This window comes from Bolinopsis microptera, chromosome 4, assembly GCF_026151205.1.
Source record: "Bolinopsis microptera isolate Bmic1 chromosome 4, MBARI_Bmic_1.0, whole genome shotgun sequence".
NCBI classification, from domain to species: domain Eukaryota; kingdom Metazoa; phylum Ctenophora; class Tentaculata; order Lobata; family Bolinopsidae; genus Bolinopsis; species Bolinopsis microptera.
In genome coordinates, this window is record NC_087075.1 from 6494487 (window position 1) to 6513169 (window position 18683).

The 18683-nt window shown below is 40.6% G+C and overlaps 2 protein-coding genes across 5 annotated transcripts in view; both read left to right on the forward strand.

Moving 5' to 3' along the window:
* The window catches only part of LOC134813718 (protein AHNAK2-like), a 38522-nt gene extending 33712 nt beyond the window's left edge, over positions 1-4810 (forward strand). For all 4 annotated transcript variants that reach the window (XM_063821580.1, XM_063821581.1, XM_063821582.1 and 1 more), the window contains 2 exons: positions 32-3236; positions 3403-4810. In XM_063821580.1, coding sequence (XP_063677650.1) covers positions 32-3236; positions 3403-3874 — 3677 coding nt within the window. In that variant the 3' untranslated portion in view covers positions 3875-4810. The remainder of the gene's footprint in view (positions 1-31; positions 3237-3402) is intronic.
* Positions 4811-10790: 5980 nt separating this feature from the next.
* Positions 10791-18466, forward strand: LOC134813753 (protein AHNAK2-like). The gene is made up of 2 exons (XM_063821630.1): positions 10791-17709; positions 17971-18466. The coding sequence occupies exons 1-2, from the start codon at positions 12032-12034 to the stop codon at positions 18464-18466; spliced, it is 6174 nt and encodes a 2057-aa protein (XP_063677700.1). The 5' UTR covers positions 10791-12031.
* Positions 18467-18683: the final 217 nt, after the last annotated feature.

Below are 18683 nucleotides of genomic sequence, written 5' to 3' on the forward strand. Positions count from 1 at the left end.
TTAAATCCTTTAATCGTATGTAATGTTTCAGCCAATGTGGCGGATATCATCGAAGACGAAATCCAGCTCGAAATCGAAGCAGAAATCGAAGCAGAAATCGAAGCAGAAAATCAGGCAACAGTTGAATCGTCTCCTCCGGACTTACCGGAGCCGGAATGTCCCTCACCTGGGGAAATAGAAAGTGAAGTTGGTATAGAGTTGCTTTCTCCCGACAATCAAGAAGAACTTCGACTAAAGCTTGGCGCAAGTCTCAATGCTACCATATCTGATGAGATCACTTCTATTCTTGGAGACAATGATCAAGAGGATGTTTCTGCTCTAGAAGCTACTTTAGGTAATGATGTGGACATCAAAGCAGGGCATGAGTGGGAAGCAGCTGATCCCATTCGAAGTACTTCACTTGAGGCAACCATTCCAGACATTGAAACACCAGCTGTTGAAGTAGAGGTTGAAGCACCAGTTGTTGAAATCGAAACACCAGCTGTTGAAATCGAAGCACCAGTTGTTGAAATCGAAACACCAGCAGTCGAATTAGAGGTTGAAGCACCAGCTGTTGAAATCGAAACACCAGCTGTTGAAATCGAAGCACCTGCAGTCGAATTAGAGGTTGAAGCACCAGTTGTTGAAATCGAAACACCAGCTGTTGAAATCGAAGCACCTGCAGCTGTTGAAATTGAAACACCCGTTGTCGAAACACCAACTTTGGAAGTGGAAACACCAGCAGTCGAATTAGAGGTTGAAGCACCAGTTGTTGAAATCGAAATACCAGCTGTTGAAATCGAAGCACCTGCAGCTGTTGAAATTGAAACACCCGTTGTCGAAGTGGAAACACCAACTTTGGAAGTGGAAACACCAGCAGTCGAATTAGAGGTTGAAGCACCAGTTGTTGAAATCGAAACACCAGTTGTTGAAATCGAAGCACCAGCAGTAGAATTAGAGGTTGAAACACCAGTTGTTGAAATCGAAACACCAGTTGTTGAAATCGAAGCACCAGCAGTCGAATTAGAGGTTGAAACACCAGTTGTTGAAATCGAAGCACCAGCTGTTGAAGTAGAGGTTGAAACACCAGCGGTCGAATTAGAGGTGGAATCACCAGCTGTCGAGATAGAGACACCAGCCCTCGAAGTTGAAGTACCAACCGCAGAAGTCGAAGTAGAAACACTTAAAGTGGACCTTGATGAAACATCAGCTGAGTTAGCAGCGGGTGCGATAGGAATTGCAGCTTCAGGTGCAATTGTTGCTGCTGCTTTGGAGGCTGCATCGACCTCAGATATCGAAGTTGAAGTTGAAACACCTGCCTTACAAATAGAAGCGCCAGCTGTCGAATTGGAAGCACCATCAGTCGAGATTGAAACTCCAGATGTCGAAGTGGAAACACCATCTGTCGAATTGGAAGCACCATCAGTCGAGATTGAAACTCCACATGTCGAATTAGAAACAACTGTGGAGATTGAAACACCGTCTAAAGAAGTTGCCATTGGACTCACTGCAACTGCTGTCGTCAGTGATGCATTGAATAACGTCTTATCTGAGTCAATGGAGGCAGATATTACGATACCAGCTGTCCAAGTCGATACATCAGCTCCTGAAATCGAAACACCATCTGTCGAAGTTGAAGTAGAAACACCTAAAGTGGACCTTGATGATACCTCTGCTGAATTAGCAGCCGGTGCGATAGGAATTGCAGCTTCAGGTGTAATTGTTGCTGCTGCTTTGGAGGCTGCATCGACCTCAGATATTGAAATCGAAGTTGAAACACCAGCTGTCGAAGTAGAAACACCTGTCGTCGAAATCGAAGCACCTGCTGTTGAAGTAGAGATTGAAACACCAGCTGTCGAAATAGAAACACCAGCTGTTGAAATCGAAACACCAGCTGTTGAAATTGAAACACCTGCTTTTGAAGTCAAAACACCAGTTGTTGAAATCGAAACACCAGTTGTTGAAATCGAAACACCAGCTGTTGAAGTTGAAGCACCTGCTGTTGAGGTAGAGATTGAAACACCAGCTGTCGAAATAGAAACACCAGCTGTTGAAATCGAAACACCAGCTGTTGAAATTGAAACACCTGCTTTTGAAGTCGAAACACCAGTTGTTGAAATCGAAACACCAGTTGTTGAAATCAAAACACCAGCTGTTGAAGTTGAAGCACCTGCTGTTGAGGTAGAGATTGAAACACCAGCTGTCGAAATAGAAACACCAGCTGTCGAAATCGAAACACCAGCTGTTGAAATCGAAGCACCAGCAGTCGAATTAGAGGTTGAAGCACCAGTTGTTGAAATCGAAACACCAGCTGTTGAAATCGAAGCACCAGCAGTCGACTTAGAGGTTGAAGCACCAGTGGTTGAATTAGAGGTCGAAACACCTGCTTTCGAAGTGGAAACACCAGCGTTTGAAATTGAAACACCAGCTTTTGAAATTGAAACACCAGAATTGACGTCTTATCCTGCAGCTGCTACTGATATTGTTGTGGACACTCCAGAAGCAGTTATAGAACTGCCAGATATGGAAGTGGAGGTTGAAACGCCGGAAGTCAGCTTAGAGATTAAAACACCAGTTGTTGAAATCGAAACACCAGCTGTTGAAATTGAAACACCAGCTGTTAAAATTGAGACACCAACACTCGTCGTGGACACTCCAGAAGCAGTTATAGAACTGCCAGAAATCGAGCCAGAAGTCGAACTTGAGGTACCGGAAGTCGAAGTTAAAGTCGCAGCAGATGTCGACGTTCCAGAGGTTGAGATCCCTGTTGCTGCAGCGGTTAATGTCACAACCGAAGTTGAAGTTCCTTCAGCTTCAGATGTTAGTTTATCAGGAGGAGAAGGCGATGTAGAATCTTTACCTCCAATCGATGTTACTTTCGCCCTTGAAGGTGAATACAAATCAGACGGCGAGATGGTTATCCCGGCAATCAAAAATGATCCTATATATAGTGTGTCAACTAAACAGAGGAAATTATCTGTGAGCAGTTCCGGAGGATCCAGTTCCAAAAAGAGAGTTTCTGTAGCGGCAAGTTCAGGTACCGGCACTGGTAAGTCTATGAAGTCAATAGGAAGCAGCTTCATATCCGGTGGTGACGAAATCAGCTCCCTGGCAGATGTAAGGATCAGTCACTACTTCCCCTCTATTGATTCTAGATTGGTACTACTCTTGGCGAATATGGATTCTACAAGCCAAGATTTCGAAACTTCGAAAGAGCAATTTAGAAAGTTCATTGCTAAGAGCGATATCGACTACAGGTGATGATGTTTTTCTTGTTCTTTAGATCTGATTTTAAGAATTAGTGTTAATAAATTTGACTGATCAAATATTGATTCATTCATTAAACATTTGAATTTGCATCAGATGCACATTTTTACCTGGAATATATTATTTGCATCACTTAATTTTACATTTATGTTCCAGGTCTGTGAGTTTCCTGAAATGTTGTCAGCTAATGCGCGTGTCTCTTACTGCTGCCAATTTTAAGATTATTGGAGCCGGCGAGCACGTTATGTTCGACGACTTACCTTATAAGCTAAAACGAGGCATCTCCAAACTTACCTTGAAAAAGAAGAAGTCAAGCAAGAAAATAGAAACTATAGATCCTCTCCTGGCTCAGCTTTCAGCAAAAAGTGCCAGCTTGAAAAAAGCAAATACTGCTGATCAACCTCTGTCTAAAAAGCAGATGCAACGTCAGAAAGAATTGGGTAACGCCGCCATCAACCTTTACACAGAAGTGATCCAATGTTACCAGAACTACAAAACCATGATGCAGACTGCACAGAGCTGGGAAGGTGCAAAGTTGGAGCCCAGGTATGGAGACAGTATGGATTATATGCAGGAGGAGGTCATGATGGCTACAATGATTCTCACCGGACAGTGCTCACCGGATTAGATAGTATTTTGCTGATATTTTAGTTTACTGGAGGTTTCTTTATAGTGCATTCTTCTGTTGTTAGACATACACTGACCAGTGACCTTGATGAAAATTATGCAGAACGTCTAGTATTTAAGTAAGATTAGGTTGTAGGTACTTTTTTCAGTGTGAGAAAAATACAAATGCATTGTCATTAAGAACTGACCGCATTGCTAGTGCCGCCTATAACCCTGTGTTATACCATATTGATAAAAGATTAGGATATTTTTAGATAATTTTTAACCTTCTTAACGAACTTTTTAAGATTGAATACGTTAAAATGGAAGTAACGGTTCTTGATCAGATTTCTTTTTGACGATTTCAGACATTCTTATAATCATTGTAACTACTTAAACTCTTATGTAATTTTCAGATAAAGCTTACTTTGCTTAAGTAAGGAGATTTAATTTTAAGGATATTGATTGAATCATTTCACATGTGATTCTTTCATCAAACTGTAACAAGCATGAGGTTATTGTAACTTTAAATAAACTTGTGCGTGTGTTAAATGAGATAAGAGGAAAATATTTGCAGAAATCTAAATTGAACAAGCAGGTTCCATTTCCGATGGTCTTTGATTCTTCGACACTCTACATAAAACCAGATAGTGATTAATCTTTAAAAGATATAGGACTAGAATTTCTGTCTTTTAACGGTGATAGTTTGGACTACACATTTTTGGATGCTATTTTCTTTGGTGAATTTAGTCGCCAGACTGCGTAAAAAAGAGTGAAACAATTTTCATTGTAATCATAATGTTAAGGGTTAATGTTTGGATTTGAACACATTTTTTGATCGAAAAATCTAAATTTTATTTTAAGAATATAGTACGGATTGAGTTTGACAATTGACATCAAATACAGAATGATTTTTAATCATGCATTGCATTAAACATTATCAATAAGAGTTAACAAAGAAGCTTTTTGTTTGTTCTATTTGAATTTCACCCATGAGTGAGTTGGAATGAAATGAACCTAATACATAATAAAAAGTGCTATACTACTAATTCGCTCGCCCAATTACATTTTAAAGTATTGTGAAATGAGGGCCCTAAGGGTATAAAAGTTGTGTAATTCGATGTATTTTACGCTGGTTCCGAATCAAATCCATAACATAGCTGGTTTAATTAAAAACAACGCTTGGCCCCGATACGTCTATGAGGAGTAATCATGGGCAAAAACTGTCTTGGTCACCAGTCACGCGACATGTTAATAAAATTAAAACACAAGCTCGATCGTTTAGATAGAGTTAGGGTTATGATTTAATTAGCTTAGGGTTATGATTTAATTAGCTTCGGGGTTGTGGTTAAGACATTAGTTCCGTTCCGCTGCAAAACAGTTATATTTATAACCCAGGTAACGTAATAGTTTTTGGGCGAGCGGAATTATACGAGGCATTACATTACGGATAAAAATCAAATGCTGATCTCGAGTAATACCAAAATAATATCGTAGTCCATATATATTATATATAATAATATTAATAAGAGAACACCTTTGTTATATGTCCGATCTTCTTATAATTATATTGTAATTGAGCAACCCTTGAGCTCTCTGTGCATCAACAACCATCCCGGTTCCACTTAAAATAGATAGATTTTTAAAATTTTAACGCAGGGCCGGCCCTGGGCCTGAGTTCCCTATCCGCATCCTGTATGTTAACGGGTGATACTCGTAAAATATCTGTTCCATATATTGGACCGTCGACGAGTCCAACTCGGCGCGCGTCCTGGTAGGTTGTAAACCTACAACCTGTATGGGGACCCCATTGTAAGTATCCCAGGCCCGGAGCTATGCTAAGTTAAAGTCCATATTAAATCATGGAACTTTCCAGTATTAGCCACAATAATCCAGACAGGACTTACAGTTATTTTCCAGCCCTGCTTTTAGTCGGCTTTCTCTTTGGTAATGGATGTTTCGGCAACCCCGTACGGTGAATTGTAATACTAATGTTACACATTGCACCAGTCCAGCGGAGCGCCACGAAGCTCATTAAAACATCCCCAGTGCAAACCCCAATTACCAGCAGTATTAAGAAAGCCGGCTTGAGCCTGATGCTAATTCACCTTAGCCAATCAGATCACGCTAACAGCCCTCCTAGAACTGGTCCCAGAAACTCGTTGACAGAAATTTCGATTTGAAAAGTTTTGACAAACAAATTTCCTGGGAACAGGGCAAGCCACTGTTGCCACTTCAAGGCACAAATCTGCTAAAAGATTTCAACACAAATTATAAGGCCTGTGAAGTCTAGAATCCAAAATTCCGGTCCTCCCCGGAATCAGAGAGTTTTGACTCAGTAGCCGACGGACAGTTTTAATTCGGAGGATTTTATTCACCTTCTCATCACGATTTGGACGTTTCCCCGTCACAGTTATGGTAACTCAGCGTCCTAAGCTGGAACCATAACTTATAACTTTTAAAAATCATCCCCTTATTATATCCCCTTATTATATCCATTTTATGGTTTATCTACCTAGATCTTCCAATTGCTAGGTAATAAACCCCAAAAGTCTAAGCCTCATCATCCTCATCCTTTACTCACCAGTATGTCGTAAATTATTACTTGTTTAGTGATTTTATCCACCTCACAATTCCTTCCGGACGTTTCCCCGTCACAGTTATGGTAACTCAGCGTCCCAAGCTGGAACCATAACTTATAACTTTTAAAAATCATCCCCTTATCACCAGTTCAGTAATAGCACATTCACATTTGCTGCTGATTTGTTGCTCTCTTATCGCAAGGCTTATCTCTACTGTTATCACGACACCGCTCAGCCTGTCGCTCGTCTTGTATTGTGTAACTTAAACTGTAATCATGGAAAAGATGGACTTGGAAAGTATTAACTACAGGTGGGATGAGATTTATTCTTGGAGCAAAGAGCAGTTGCGGAACTTTGGCAAACCGTACGGAAAGATGACGGACATAGCAGATCCGAAGTTTGCGAAATCAGTGAATAAGCCAGAACTTGTTGGCATTTGTAGTCGGTCTTATGAGTACATTGGCTATTTAATGGAAACTGTGGAGTCGTACCGAAATTGCTGCACAACTCTTCAGGCAAAGTTGATTCAGAACCAGGAAACTCTCATCAGCGTTCAGCAGGAGCTCTCTCAGTGTCAGTCCGAGAAACTGGAATCTATGAAGAAAATCGTGGAAACCTCAGTCGCTGATTCAGTTAAAGAGGAGATTAAGACTTACAGCGCAATTGTCAGCAATTCACAGACGGTAACTGCCCCAGTTATCTGCCCAGAAGCCCTAAAAAATGTTGTGAAGACCGTAGTCGCAGAAGAGGACCGTAGTCGAAATCTTCTTGTTTTCGGTTTGCCGGAGGAGGAGCAGGAAGAGTTAGAGGTAAGAATCGGCGAGGTTTTAGAGGAAATAGGGCAGAAACCGAAGGTGGAAGTAGAGCGACTCGGCAAGAAGAAAACTTCTACCTGTACTCGCCCAGTGAAAGTCTGCCTGACCAGCTCCTTGATCGTACATCAAATCTTAGCAAACGCTCGGAAATTGCGACAATCAGCCAAGTTTAAGACTGTGTTTTTGAGCCCTGACAGATCACTGGAGCAGCGGGAAGCCCGAAAGGAGCTGATTGCCAGCATGAGAGCTAAAGCTTTAGCGGAGCCGGACAAAAAGTTTTACATTAAGGAGGGACAGATATTCAGCTGTAGTCGCAATTGAGTGTATTTATCAGTACATGTGTGATAATGCTTGTTTTTCAGTGTGAGTGAAATTTTTAGTTAGTGCTAAGCGGGTGCCTACTAGGCTTTTAACTTTCTATACAGGACTGGATAGTCTTCAGACTGTTTTAAAGCTTATTTTTAGTGCAAGAGTTGGTTGCTAGGCATTGCATTTATCTAAGCAGCGCCTGTATTCAATAATTAATGAAATCTTATTAGCGGATTTAGGTATATAATTATTGTATATATTATTGTATGTATAAATTCTTGAGTAAACATTAACCAGTAAACAAAGCTGGTTCCCAATCATCCATTTTATGGTTTATCTACCTAGACCTTCCAATTGCTAGGTAATAAACCCCAAAAGTCTAAGCCTCATCATCCTCATCCTTTACTCACCAGTATGTTGTAAATTATTACTTGTTTAGTGATTTTATCCACCTCACAATTCCTTCCGGACGTTGCCCCGTCACAGTTATGGTAACTCAGCGTCCCAAGCTGGAACCATAACTTATAACTTTTAAAAGTCATCCCCTTATCCATTTTATGGTTTATCTACCTAGATCTTCCAATTGCTAGGTAATAAACCCCAAAAGTCTAAGCCTCACCATCTCCATCCTTAATCACAAGCATGTTATAATGCATCGTCATTACCGTTTTAGTTTTATCTTCTATCGGGTGATCAACCTTATTATTATTTATTTTGTTTGTCGATGTTTATATAAATATTTGAATTCTTGCCATTTGACGTTAGTGTCATCTTTATCCAAGCTTTTTACTAGTACCCAAAAGGTCAACTTGAAATTAAGGCCAAATCAATACTTGCTATGAGCAACTAGTAAATATTCAGCACTTCCTAAGCCATACGGACGGCCTTACTATGTTTGCATTAAGACTATAACCCTGGCAGGACATTGAACTCCGTGACCTAGCTAACTGCACGAGCTTAAGATAGGCCATATAAATCATGCGCTAACCAGGCACCCTATTGGTTTATTGGCGGTCCTCCTGGCATAAGGACCTGGAGCCATAATATAAATTCTATCCGCCGCAAGCTCGTGCCTTGTATCGGTCTGCTCTTTATTCGTCTTGGTGCCGATTGATCATGATCCAATCCGGACCTCTCCCTCCTCTTGGACTCAACTTCTCATCAGGTTATGTACCTACCCTTTCTTTGTTTCATAAATGTCTAAATGAGTCCTAAGATAATGCTTTCAAGCAAACTAGATATCCCAATCAATGATTATCACGTTACCTAGTATTCCTCTAACTAATATAGCCCAAGGCTTAAAAGGCGGCCCTTACACCCATGAGCCATGACTAGGCTATATTTATAATTGATAATGTTCATAAAAATGCGGCCGGGCGGAATGGCAGGCCCAGTAAAGCCTTACCTGGGGACCCCAGGCTATTATGTTCATAAACATCCGCCGAATAGAGATTCGGCGGAATGACACTGACAGGCTGAGCGCCGCCCAGTAAGTCTTGCTAGGGTATTCACCTATAAACATCACACTCACAGGTACGTATTAATATTAATATTATGATCGTAAACGATCACCGCGAACGACGAGACTCAACTTCCAATTTAAACTTTGCGCGCAGGTTTGTACACTGTATCATGATCCGGGCCGTGTTTAAGTTTTAAAGCCTCGGGTAGCAGGTTTTAAAAACACAATCGAAGATTATATAGTAAAGTGAAAGGCTGAGCTGTCCTTGTTACCTTTTTTTTTGTCAAAGCTGTCCAGTTCAGAAATTTCCCAAATTCAAAATTGGTTTAACTCGCTTCAGATTTAAACCAACAATTGCTAACAAAATTAAATATTATACTCCCATTAATTTGCATTGTACTATACTATTACTGACTCAGACATGTTTACCAATTTGTCTCGAATAGATTCCTTTCAGCTTTCACGTCATTTGCAATTCGATCATTCATAATCATATATAACCCAAAACGTAGATATATTAAATTTTAATAATACATGATAATTGTGAACATATATATAATACATGATAATTGTGAACATTCTTTATTTCTTTAATTTAAAGAAATAAAGAATGTTCACAATTATCATGTACAAGTAGTCTTAATGCATTATAAACGGAGACCTGCTATTCTCACATCATAGAACGACTTAAGTATTTTTCAATGTCGGATCGTGTAATGTGTTCAACTTCATAGATATAGTGTATTAATTTGTGTTTATAATGTTCAAGTCGTATTATAAACAGTAGTAAGTTATTTGTGTAATTTTGTACCGTATTTATGTAAATGTTGTTGCATATTGCATAAGATTGTGTGAAATTTAAATTGTTTTATTGGTACTAAGCAATCAATTATTCGAAAGCATGTTGCTACAGCTAAGTTTGACATTCTTGTTATACTTATATGTTATAGTATTACTATTAGTTACAGTTGATGTTCAAAAATTAATTAGTTTTGTCAATGCAAGCTGGTTCTCACGACCTTTCTAAAAGTTAAACTCTGTAGACGGTCTTACTGAAACGGTTGAAACTGTGGCGAACAGACTGTCTTGTTTTGCTTGTTTTCCGGTCAAATTCAGAAAAATCAGTGGGTACGTATTTCAGACTGCAACATTAAAACTTACAGTTACATTTACAAAACCTAACTATTTAGATGTCGTGTTGGGAAATTGGGAGATTAGGTTTGGCATCTACACAGCCACTACACAGCCACGTATAGAGGCTGTTTATAGGCCGCATAGTGGCCGTATCGTGGCCGTATCGTAGCCGCATAGTGGCCGTATCGTAGCCATGTAGAGGCCGTATCGTAGCTGTATAGAGGCCGTATCGTGACCGTATCAAGACCGTATCGCGGCTAAGCCTAAACCTAATCTCTCAATTTCCCGTCGTGTTTGGCCTTCAGCTGAGTACTGCACTACTGTTCTCAGATATTATGCTGAGTAGTAAACCCAACTTAGTATACTCAGTTATCTGAATCACATTCTACCTTAGCTTTTCATAATATCACGACGATGTTGTCACTCTCAGTTATGATTCTCCAATAACAGTACCACGACTTTTTAAATTATAATTATTGGTTATGAACAAATCCTTGTTCCTATTCGAGTTATACTTATATCTTTATATATTTTAATTTTTCAACAAACAGTCGTACTTTTACTACTTCATTCCAGATCAGACAGTGATTCATCGGTTGAAAATGGACTTGGAGTGGGTATTGTGAGGGGCAACTCAGCTTTTTTACAATCAAAACCGAGCAAAAGTTTTCCAGGTAAGAATTTTATATTTTTTTGTATTGTTGTGTAATTATATACCTATATACAATTTAAAGGGCGGCTTGACAACAAAGCCGTTGTGATGATTGGAATGTAGATTAAGTATTAACCTGATGAGTTTGTTTACACGGTGTTCAAAGTCTTGAATAGTTTATAAATTTCGAGACGAACGTGAAACAATGTGTATCGTGAGACAATGTGTTCTAGACTAGACCCCAAACATTACATTCCTTCTAGAACTAAAACTCACAACAACGAATATTTTAATCTTTTGTTTGATCTTACGACTGTTATACTTATTGAACCACTTTTTCATGACAATAAAGTCAGTTTGTTTCATAGTATTATCAGTAAATTTAAACAAAGCTATTAATATTCATCAGACATTGTTACTTTGTTGAGTCTGATGTTTTACTTTTTTAATATCAGTTGATCACATTTGAAATTTTGGCTTTGCCAACAACCTTGTTAGCCAAACCACGGACGGTAAAATTAGTGAAAACGTGAAATGTTGAGAGGCTACAAATTGTTTTGTTGTCATTACGTAAATGTGTTTTCATATTTTATGTCTTTTGACGATGCAGTCACTACACTCTACGTACAATATCCCCATTTTTGATAAACTTACAAAATAAATAATTGTATTTCACTTACAAGAATGAAACTATAATTAGTCACACATGGGGCAAAGTAACAGTGCAGACGTCAGTGCGCCGTCGCCAATAGTTGGAGACATTCCTGATGATGGTTCGTTAATTTTCCATAGATGGGATCATCAATTAAGTCATCCCGACATGAAATAGGTTCACAAATCACATGTTTACTTACCAAGTATAATGTGCAGACTTAAGAGTCTAGATATATATCATAAGTCACAATTTAACCGAAACATTATATTTTCAGAGCGTGATTCTGTAGACCTAAGCAACGATGAGATAGAACAAGGGATTTTGGAGGCGTCTTTGCCATTGCCAGACCTTGATGACACGATCCAAGCTCCTGAAACAGAGACTCCGACAGGTACGTATTATTAATCGGGTGGGAACTGCTTTTATTGCCTGAAGGATGTTCCGGGACCGGAATTAAGACCGGGAATATAATCGGGACTGATATTTTTGAGTTACCAGTAATTGATCGGGGTTCAGCTAAAATTTGATACAAACATTAGCTTGATTTCAATTTTGCATGAAATGATTTGAATGCATAACATTTCAGCTGATGTGTCAGATATCCACAAGGAACAACTCCAGACAACCGAAGAGAATACCACTGAAGTAATCGAGAAGGAAACACCAGTCATGGAAATTGAAGCACCAGCTGTCGAAGTGGAAACACCAAATGTAGAAGTGAAAAAAACAGCTGTAATTGAAGTTAAAACACCAGCTGTCGAACTCGAAACACCAGCTGTCGAACTCGAAACACCAGCTGTCGAACTCGAAACACCAGCTGTTGAAATCGAAACACCATCTGTTGAAATCGAAACACCATCTGTTGAAATCGAAACACCAGCTGTTGAAATCGAAGCACCAGCTGTTGAACTCGAAGCACCAGCTGTTGAACTCGAAGCACCAGCTGTTGAAATCGAAGCACCAGCTGTCGAACTCGAAGCACCAGCTGTTGAAATCGAAGCACCAGCTGTCGTACTCGAAGCACCAGCTGTCAAACTCGAAGCACCAGCTGTTGAAATCGAAGCACCAGCTGTCGAACTCGAAGCACCAGCTGTCGAACTCGAAGCACCAGCCGTCGAACTCGAAGCACCAGCTGTCGAACTCGAAGCACCAGTTCAAGTTGAAACACCAGCATTCGAATTAGAGGTTGAAACACCAGCTTTTGAAGTTGAGATACCTGCTCTTGAAGTCGAAAGACCAGTTGATGAAATAGAAACGCCAGCTGTTGAAGTTGAAACACCAGCCGTCGAATTAGAGGTTGAAAAACCAGCTTTTGAAATAGAAACACCAGCTGTTGAAATAGAGGTTGAAGCACCAGTTGTCGAATTAGAGGTTGAAACACCAGCCGTTGAAATCGAAACACCATCCGTTGAAATAGAAACACCAGCTGTTGAAATCGAAACAGCAGCTGTCGAAATCGAAGCACCGGCAACTGTTGAAATTGAAACACCAGCTGTCAACGTAGAAACACCAGCTGTTGAAATTGAAGCACCAACTATTGAAGTTGAAACAGCAGCACTCAAATTAGAGATTGAAGCACCAGCTGTCGAAATCGAAACACCAGCTGTTGAAATCGAAGCACCAGCAACTGTTGAAGTTAAAACATCAGCTGTTGAAATCGATACACCATCCATTGAAATAGAAACACCAGCTGTCGAACTCGAAGCACCAGCAACTGTCGAAGTTGAAACTCCAGCTGTTGAAGTAGACGTTAAAACTCCGGTATTCAGCGTGGAGGTAGAAACACTAGCTGTCAACGTAGAAACACCAGCTGTTGAAATCGAAGCACCAATTATTGAAATCGAAGCACCAAATGTAGAAGTGAAAATACCTGCTCTTGAAGTAAACATTGAAACACCAGCTGTCGAATTAGAGGTTGAAACACCAGCTTTTGAAGTTGAGACACCTGCTCTTGAAGTCGAAAGACCAGTTGTTGAAATAGAAACGCCAGCTGTTGAAGTTGTAACAACAGCAGTCGAAGTAGAAGTTGAAGCACCAGTTGTTGAAATCGAAACAACATCCGTTAAAATAGAAACACCAGCTGTCGAAATCGAAACACCTGCTGTCGAATTAGAGGTTGAAACACCTGCTCTTGAAGTGGAAACATCGGTTGTAGAAGTTGAAACACCAGCCGTCGAATTAGAGGTTGAAACACCAGCTTTAGAAATCGTTGCTCCAGCTATCGAAGTGGAGACACCAGCCGTCGAATTAGAGGTTGAAACACCTGCTCTTGAAGTGGAAACATCAGCTGTCGAAGTTAAAACACCTGCTGTCGAATTAGAGGTTGATACACCAGCTTTCGAAATCGAAACACCAGTTCTCGAAGTGGAAACACCAGCCGTCGAATTAGAGGTTGAAACACCAGCTTTCGAAATCGTTGCTCCAGCTATCGAAGTGGAGACACCAGCCGTCGAATTAGAGGTTGAAACACCAGCTTTCGAAATCGTTGCTCCAGCTATCGAAGTGGAGACACCAGCCGTCGAATTAGAGGTTGAAACACCTGCTCTTGAAGTGGAAACATCGGTTGTCAAAGTTGAAACACCAGCCGTCGAATTAGAGGTTGAAACACCAGCTTTCGAAATCGTTGCTCCAGCTATCGAAGTGGAGACACCAGCCGTCGAATTAGAGGTTGAAACACCTGCTCTTGAAGTGGAAACATCGGTTGTCGAAGTTGAAACACCTGCTGTCAAATTAGAGGTTGAAACACCAGCTTTCGAAATCGCTGCTCCAGCTATCGAAGTGGAGACACCAGCCGTCGAATTAGATGTTGAAACACCTGCTCTTAAAGTGGAAACATCAACTGTCGAAGTTGAAACACCTGCTGTCGAATTAGAGGTTGAAACACCAGCTTTCGAAATCGTTTCTCCAGCTATCGAAGTGGAGACACCAGCCGTCAAATTAGATGTTGAAACACCTGCTCTTGAAGTGGAAACATCGGCTGTCGAAGTTGAAACACCTGCTATCGAATTAGAGGTTGAAACACCAGCTTTCGAAATCGTTGCTTCAGCTATCGAAGTGGAGACACCAGCCGTCGAATTAGAGGTTGAAACACCTGCTCTTGAAGTGGAAACATCATCTGTCAAAGTTGAAACACCTGCTGTCAAATCAGAGGTTGAAACACCAGCTTTCAAAATCGAAACACCAGCAATTCCCGAAGTAGAAACACCAGCCGTCGAATTAGAGGTTGAAACACCTGCTCTTGAAGTGGAAACATCAGCTGTCGAAGTGGAGACACCAGCCGTCGAATTAGAGGTTGAAACACCTGCTCTTGAAGTGGAAACATCATCTGTCAAAGTTGAAACACCTGCTGTCAAATTAGAGGTTGAAACACCAGCTTTCAAAATCGAAACACCAGTTATTCTCGAAGTGGAAACACCAGCCGTCGAATTAGAGGTTGAAACTCCAGTTTTCGAAATCGCTGCTCCAGCTATCGAAGTGAAGACACCAGCCGTCGAATTAGAGGTTGAAACACCTGCTTTTGAAATGGAAACATCAGCTGTCGAAGTTGAAACACCTGCTGTCGAATTAGAGGTTGAAACACCAGCTTTCGAAATCGTTTCTCCAGCTATCGAAGTGGAGACACCAGCCGTCAAATTAGATGTTGAAACACCTGCTCTTGAAGTGGAAACATCGGCTGTCGAAGTTGAAACACCTGCTATCGAATTAGAGGTTGAAACACCAGCTTTCGAAATCGTTGCTCCAGCTATCGAAGTGGAGACACCAGCCGTCGAATTAGAGGTTGAAACACCTGCTCTTGAAGTGGAAACATCATCTGTCAAAGTTGAAACACCTGCTGTCAAATCAGAGGTTGAAACACCAGCTTTCAAAATCGAAACACCAGCAATTCCCGAAGTAGAAACACCAGCCGTCGAATTAGAGGTTGAAACACCTGCTCTTGAAGTGGAAACATCAGCTGTCGAAGTGGAGACACCAGCCGTCGAATTAGAGGTTGAAACACCTGCTCTTGAAGTGGAAACATCATCTGTCAAAGTTGAAACACCTGCTGTCAAATTAGAGGTTGAAACACCAGCTTTCAAAATCGAAACACCAGTTATTCTCGAAGTGGAAACACCAGCCGTCGAATTAGAGGTTGAAACTCCAGTTTTCGAAATCGCTGCTCCAGCTATCGAAGTGAAGACACCAGCCGTCGAATTAGAGGTTGAAACACCTGCTCTTGAAGTGGAAACATCGGTTGTCGAAGTTGAAACACCTGCTGTCGAATTAGAGGTTAAAACACCCGCTCTTGAAGTGGAAACATCGGTTGTCGAAGTTGAAACACCTGCTGTCGAATCACTATTAGAGGTTGAAACACCAGCTTTCGAAATCGTTGCTCCAGCTATCGAAGTGGAGACACCAGCCGTCGAGTTAGATGTTGAAACACCTGCTCTTGAAGTGGAAACATCAGCTGTCGAAGTTGAAACACCTGCTGTCGAATTAGAGGTTGGAACACCTGCTTTTGAAATCGTTGTTCCAGCTATCGAATTTGAAATACCAGCTGTCGAAGTTGAAATCGAAAGACCAGCGGCTGAAGTTTTAACACCAGCAATCGAATTAGTGGTGGAAACACCAACTGTTGATATAGCAACACCAGCTGTTGAAGTTGAGGTTGAAACACCAACTGTTGATATAACAACACCAGCTGTTGAAGTTGAGGTTGAAACACCAACTGTTGATATAACAAGACCAGCTGTTGAAGTTGAGGTTGAAGCACCAACTGTTGATATAGCAACACCAGCTGTTGAAGTTGAGGTTGAAATACCAACTGTTGATATAACAAAACCAGCTGAGGCTGACGTACCAGAAGTTGAAGTTAATGTCACAGCAGAAGTGCCGGAAGTTGAGGTAAAAGTTAAATCACCTGCTGTCGAAATAGAGACACCAGCCCTGGAAATTGAAAAACCAGCTGTTCAAATCGAGGATGGAACGTCAGCTGTTGAAATCAAAACATCAATCGAAACAGCAGCCATCAAATTTGAATCACCAGCAGTCGAAATGGAAGCACTAAAAAGAAAAGTTGAAATCGAAACACCAGCTGCTGAAGTTTTAACACCAGCAATCGAATTAGTGGTGGAAACACCAACTGTTGATATAACAACACCGGCTGTTGAAGTTGAGGTTGAAATACCGGCAGTCACAAACGCAACACCGACAGTCGACGAACCCTCTGTTGAGATTGAACTGTCAGGATTAACGTCTTATCTTGAAGCAGGTACTGATCTCGCTGCAGACACTCCAAAAGCAGTTATAGAACTGCCAGAGATTGAACCAGATGATAAAATGCCAGCACTCGAAGTCAAAGCCCCAAATGTTGAATTCCTTGAATCAGTAATTGTGGATACTGAAGAAAAAACGCCAAGTCGCCGTCTCTTTAAACGATTTTCACGAGCTGCAAAAGTTAAAAGTAAAACCACAGCTGTTGAAGTTGAAACACCTGCTGTCGAACTCGAAATACCAGCTGTCGAAGTAGAAACACCAGTTGTCGAAGTTGAAACACCTGCTGTCGAACTCGAAATACCAGCTGTCGAAGTAGAAACACCAGTTGTTGAAATCAAAACACCAGTTGTTAAAATCGAAGCACCAGCTGTTGAAGTTGAAACACCTGCTGTCGAACTCGAAATACGGATACCAGCTGTCGAAGTAGAATACACAGTTGTCGAAGTAGACACACCTGCTGTTGAAGTCAAAACACCAGCTTTTGAAATCGAAGCACCAGCTTTTGAAATCGAAGCTCCAGGTATTGAAATCGAAGCACCAGCTGTCGAAGTAGAAACATCCGCTTTTGAAATCGAAGCTACAGGTGTTGAAATTGAAGCACCAGCTGTCGAAGTAGAAACATCCGCTGTTGAAATCCAAACACCAGCTGTTGAAATCGAAACACCAGCTTTTGAAGTTGAAACACTTGCCCTAGAACTCAAAGTGGAAACACCAGCTGTCAAAGTAGAAACACCAGTTGTTGAAATCAAAACACCAGTTGTTGAAATCGAAGCACCAGCTGTTGAAGTTGTGACGCCATCAGTCGAATTAGAGGTTGAAACACTTGCTGACGAAGTTGAAGTTTCATCAATCGACGTGGCAGCTTCAATCAAAAAATCAGCTGCTCGTTCTTCAGTATTGCTACATCAAACTAATATGGATTCTATCGCTAAAGATTATGAAGCGGCCAAAGAGGAGTTTAGAAAATTTATCACTAAGAGTGACATCAACTACAGGTGATGAATATAATTATCTACAGTTATTATTATACTCCTCTATGCGTGTTATTGTTAAAAACATTTGTTAAACTTTAAGGAAATAATTGCAATTGCCACTGCCCTAAAATTATATGTTATTTAACTACCAATTTTGTAATGCTGATTCGATCATTTATACAATTCAACAATATAGAATCAATTTTTATTTGATTCTTAGTTTGGAATTGTCTATATTTTGTTTAACCGATGTTAATTCAGTTAATAAATACTTCATTTCAGGTCCGTGACTTTTTTGAAATGTTGCCAGCTTATGCGGGCATCTCTTATTGCTGCCCAGTTCAAAATAACTGGGGCCGGTGAAATCCCTTTGTTCGAAGATGTCATACCTAACAAAAAGTTAAAAAAAGGTGTATCTAAACTTACATCAGTCTTGAGATTGAAGAAAAAGAAGTCTAGCAAGAAAAACGGAAACATAGATCTTGTTACTTCTCAACTTCCTGAGGGTTCGGGTTTGAAAAAATATAATTGCAGTACAGTTGCAGAACAGCCTCTGTCCAAAAAACAAATTCAACGTCAGAAAGAATTGGGTAACGCTGCCATCAACCTTTACACGGAAGTGATCCAATGTTACCAGAACTACAAAACCATGATGCAGACTGCACAGAGCTGGGAAGGTGCAAAGTTGGAGCCCAGGTACGGAGACAGTATGGATTATATGCAGGAGGAGGTCATGATGGCTACAATGATTCTCACCGGCCAGTGCTCGCCGGATTAGATACTGACTTATCAGAAGCTTTTAGGAGTTTAGTCCTAAAAGATTATAGTCCGTTAAGTGTTAACAACTTAGAACTTGCTTTGAGTGGGTCTAGGCCACAATATGATGATCTTTAGGAATGGTATGCAGTTTCGCATGGTCTGTTGATAAACTTTGTTGACTGTTGTTAAACGGATTTAACCCCGTGCGATTTATTAAAAATAAAAGCTCGTAGCAT

Coding starts and splice junctions, on each gene's coding strand:
- LOC134813753 (XM_063821630.1), top strand. CDS start 12,032: ATGCATAACATTTCAGCTGATGTGTCAGATATCCACAAGGAACAACTC. Junction 17,710..17,970: donor AAGAGTGACATCAACTACAG/GTGATGAATATA, acceptor ACTTCATTTCAG/GTCCGTGACTTTTTTGAAAT.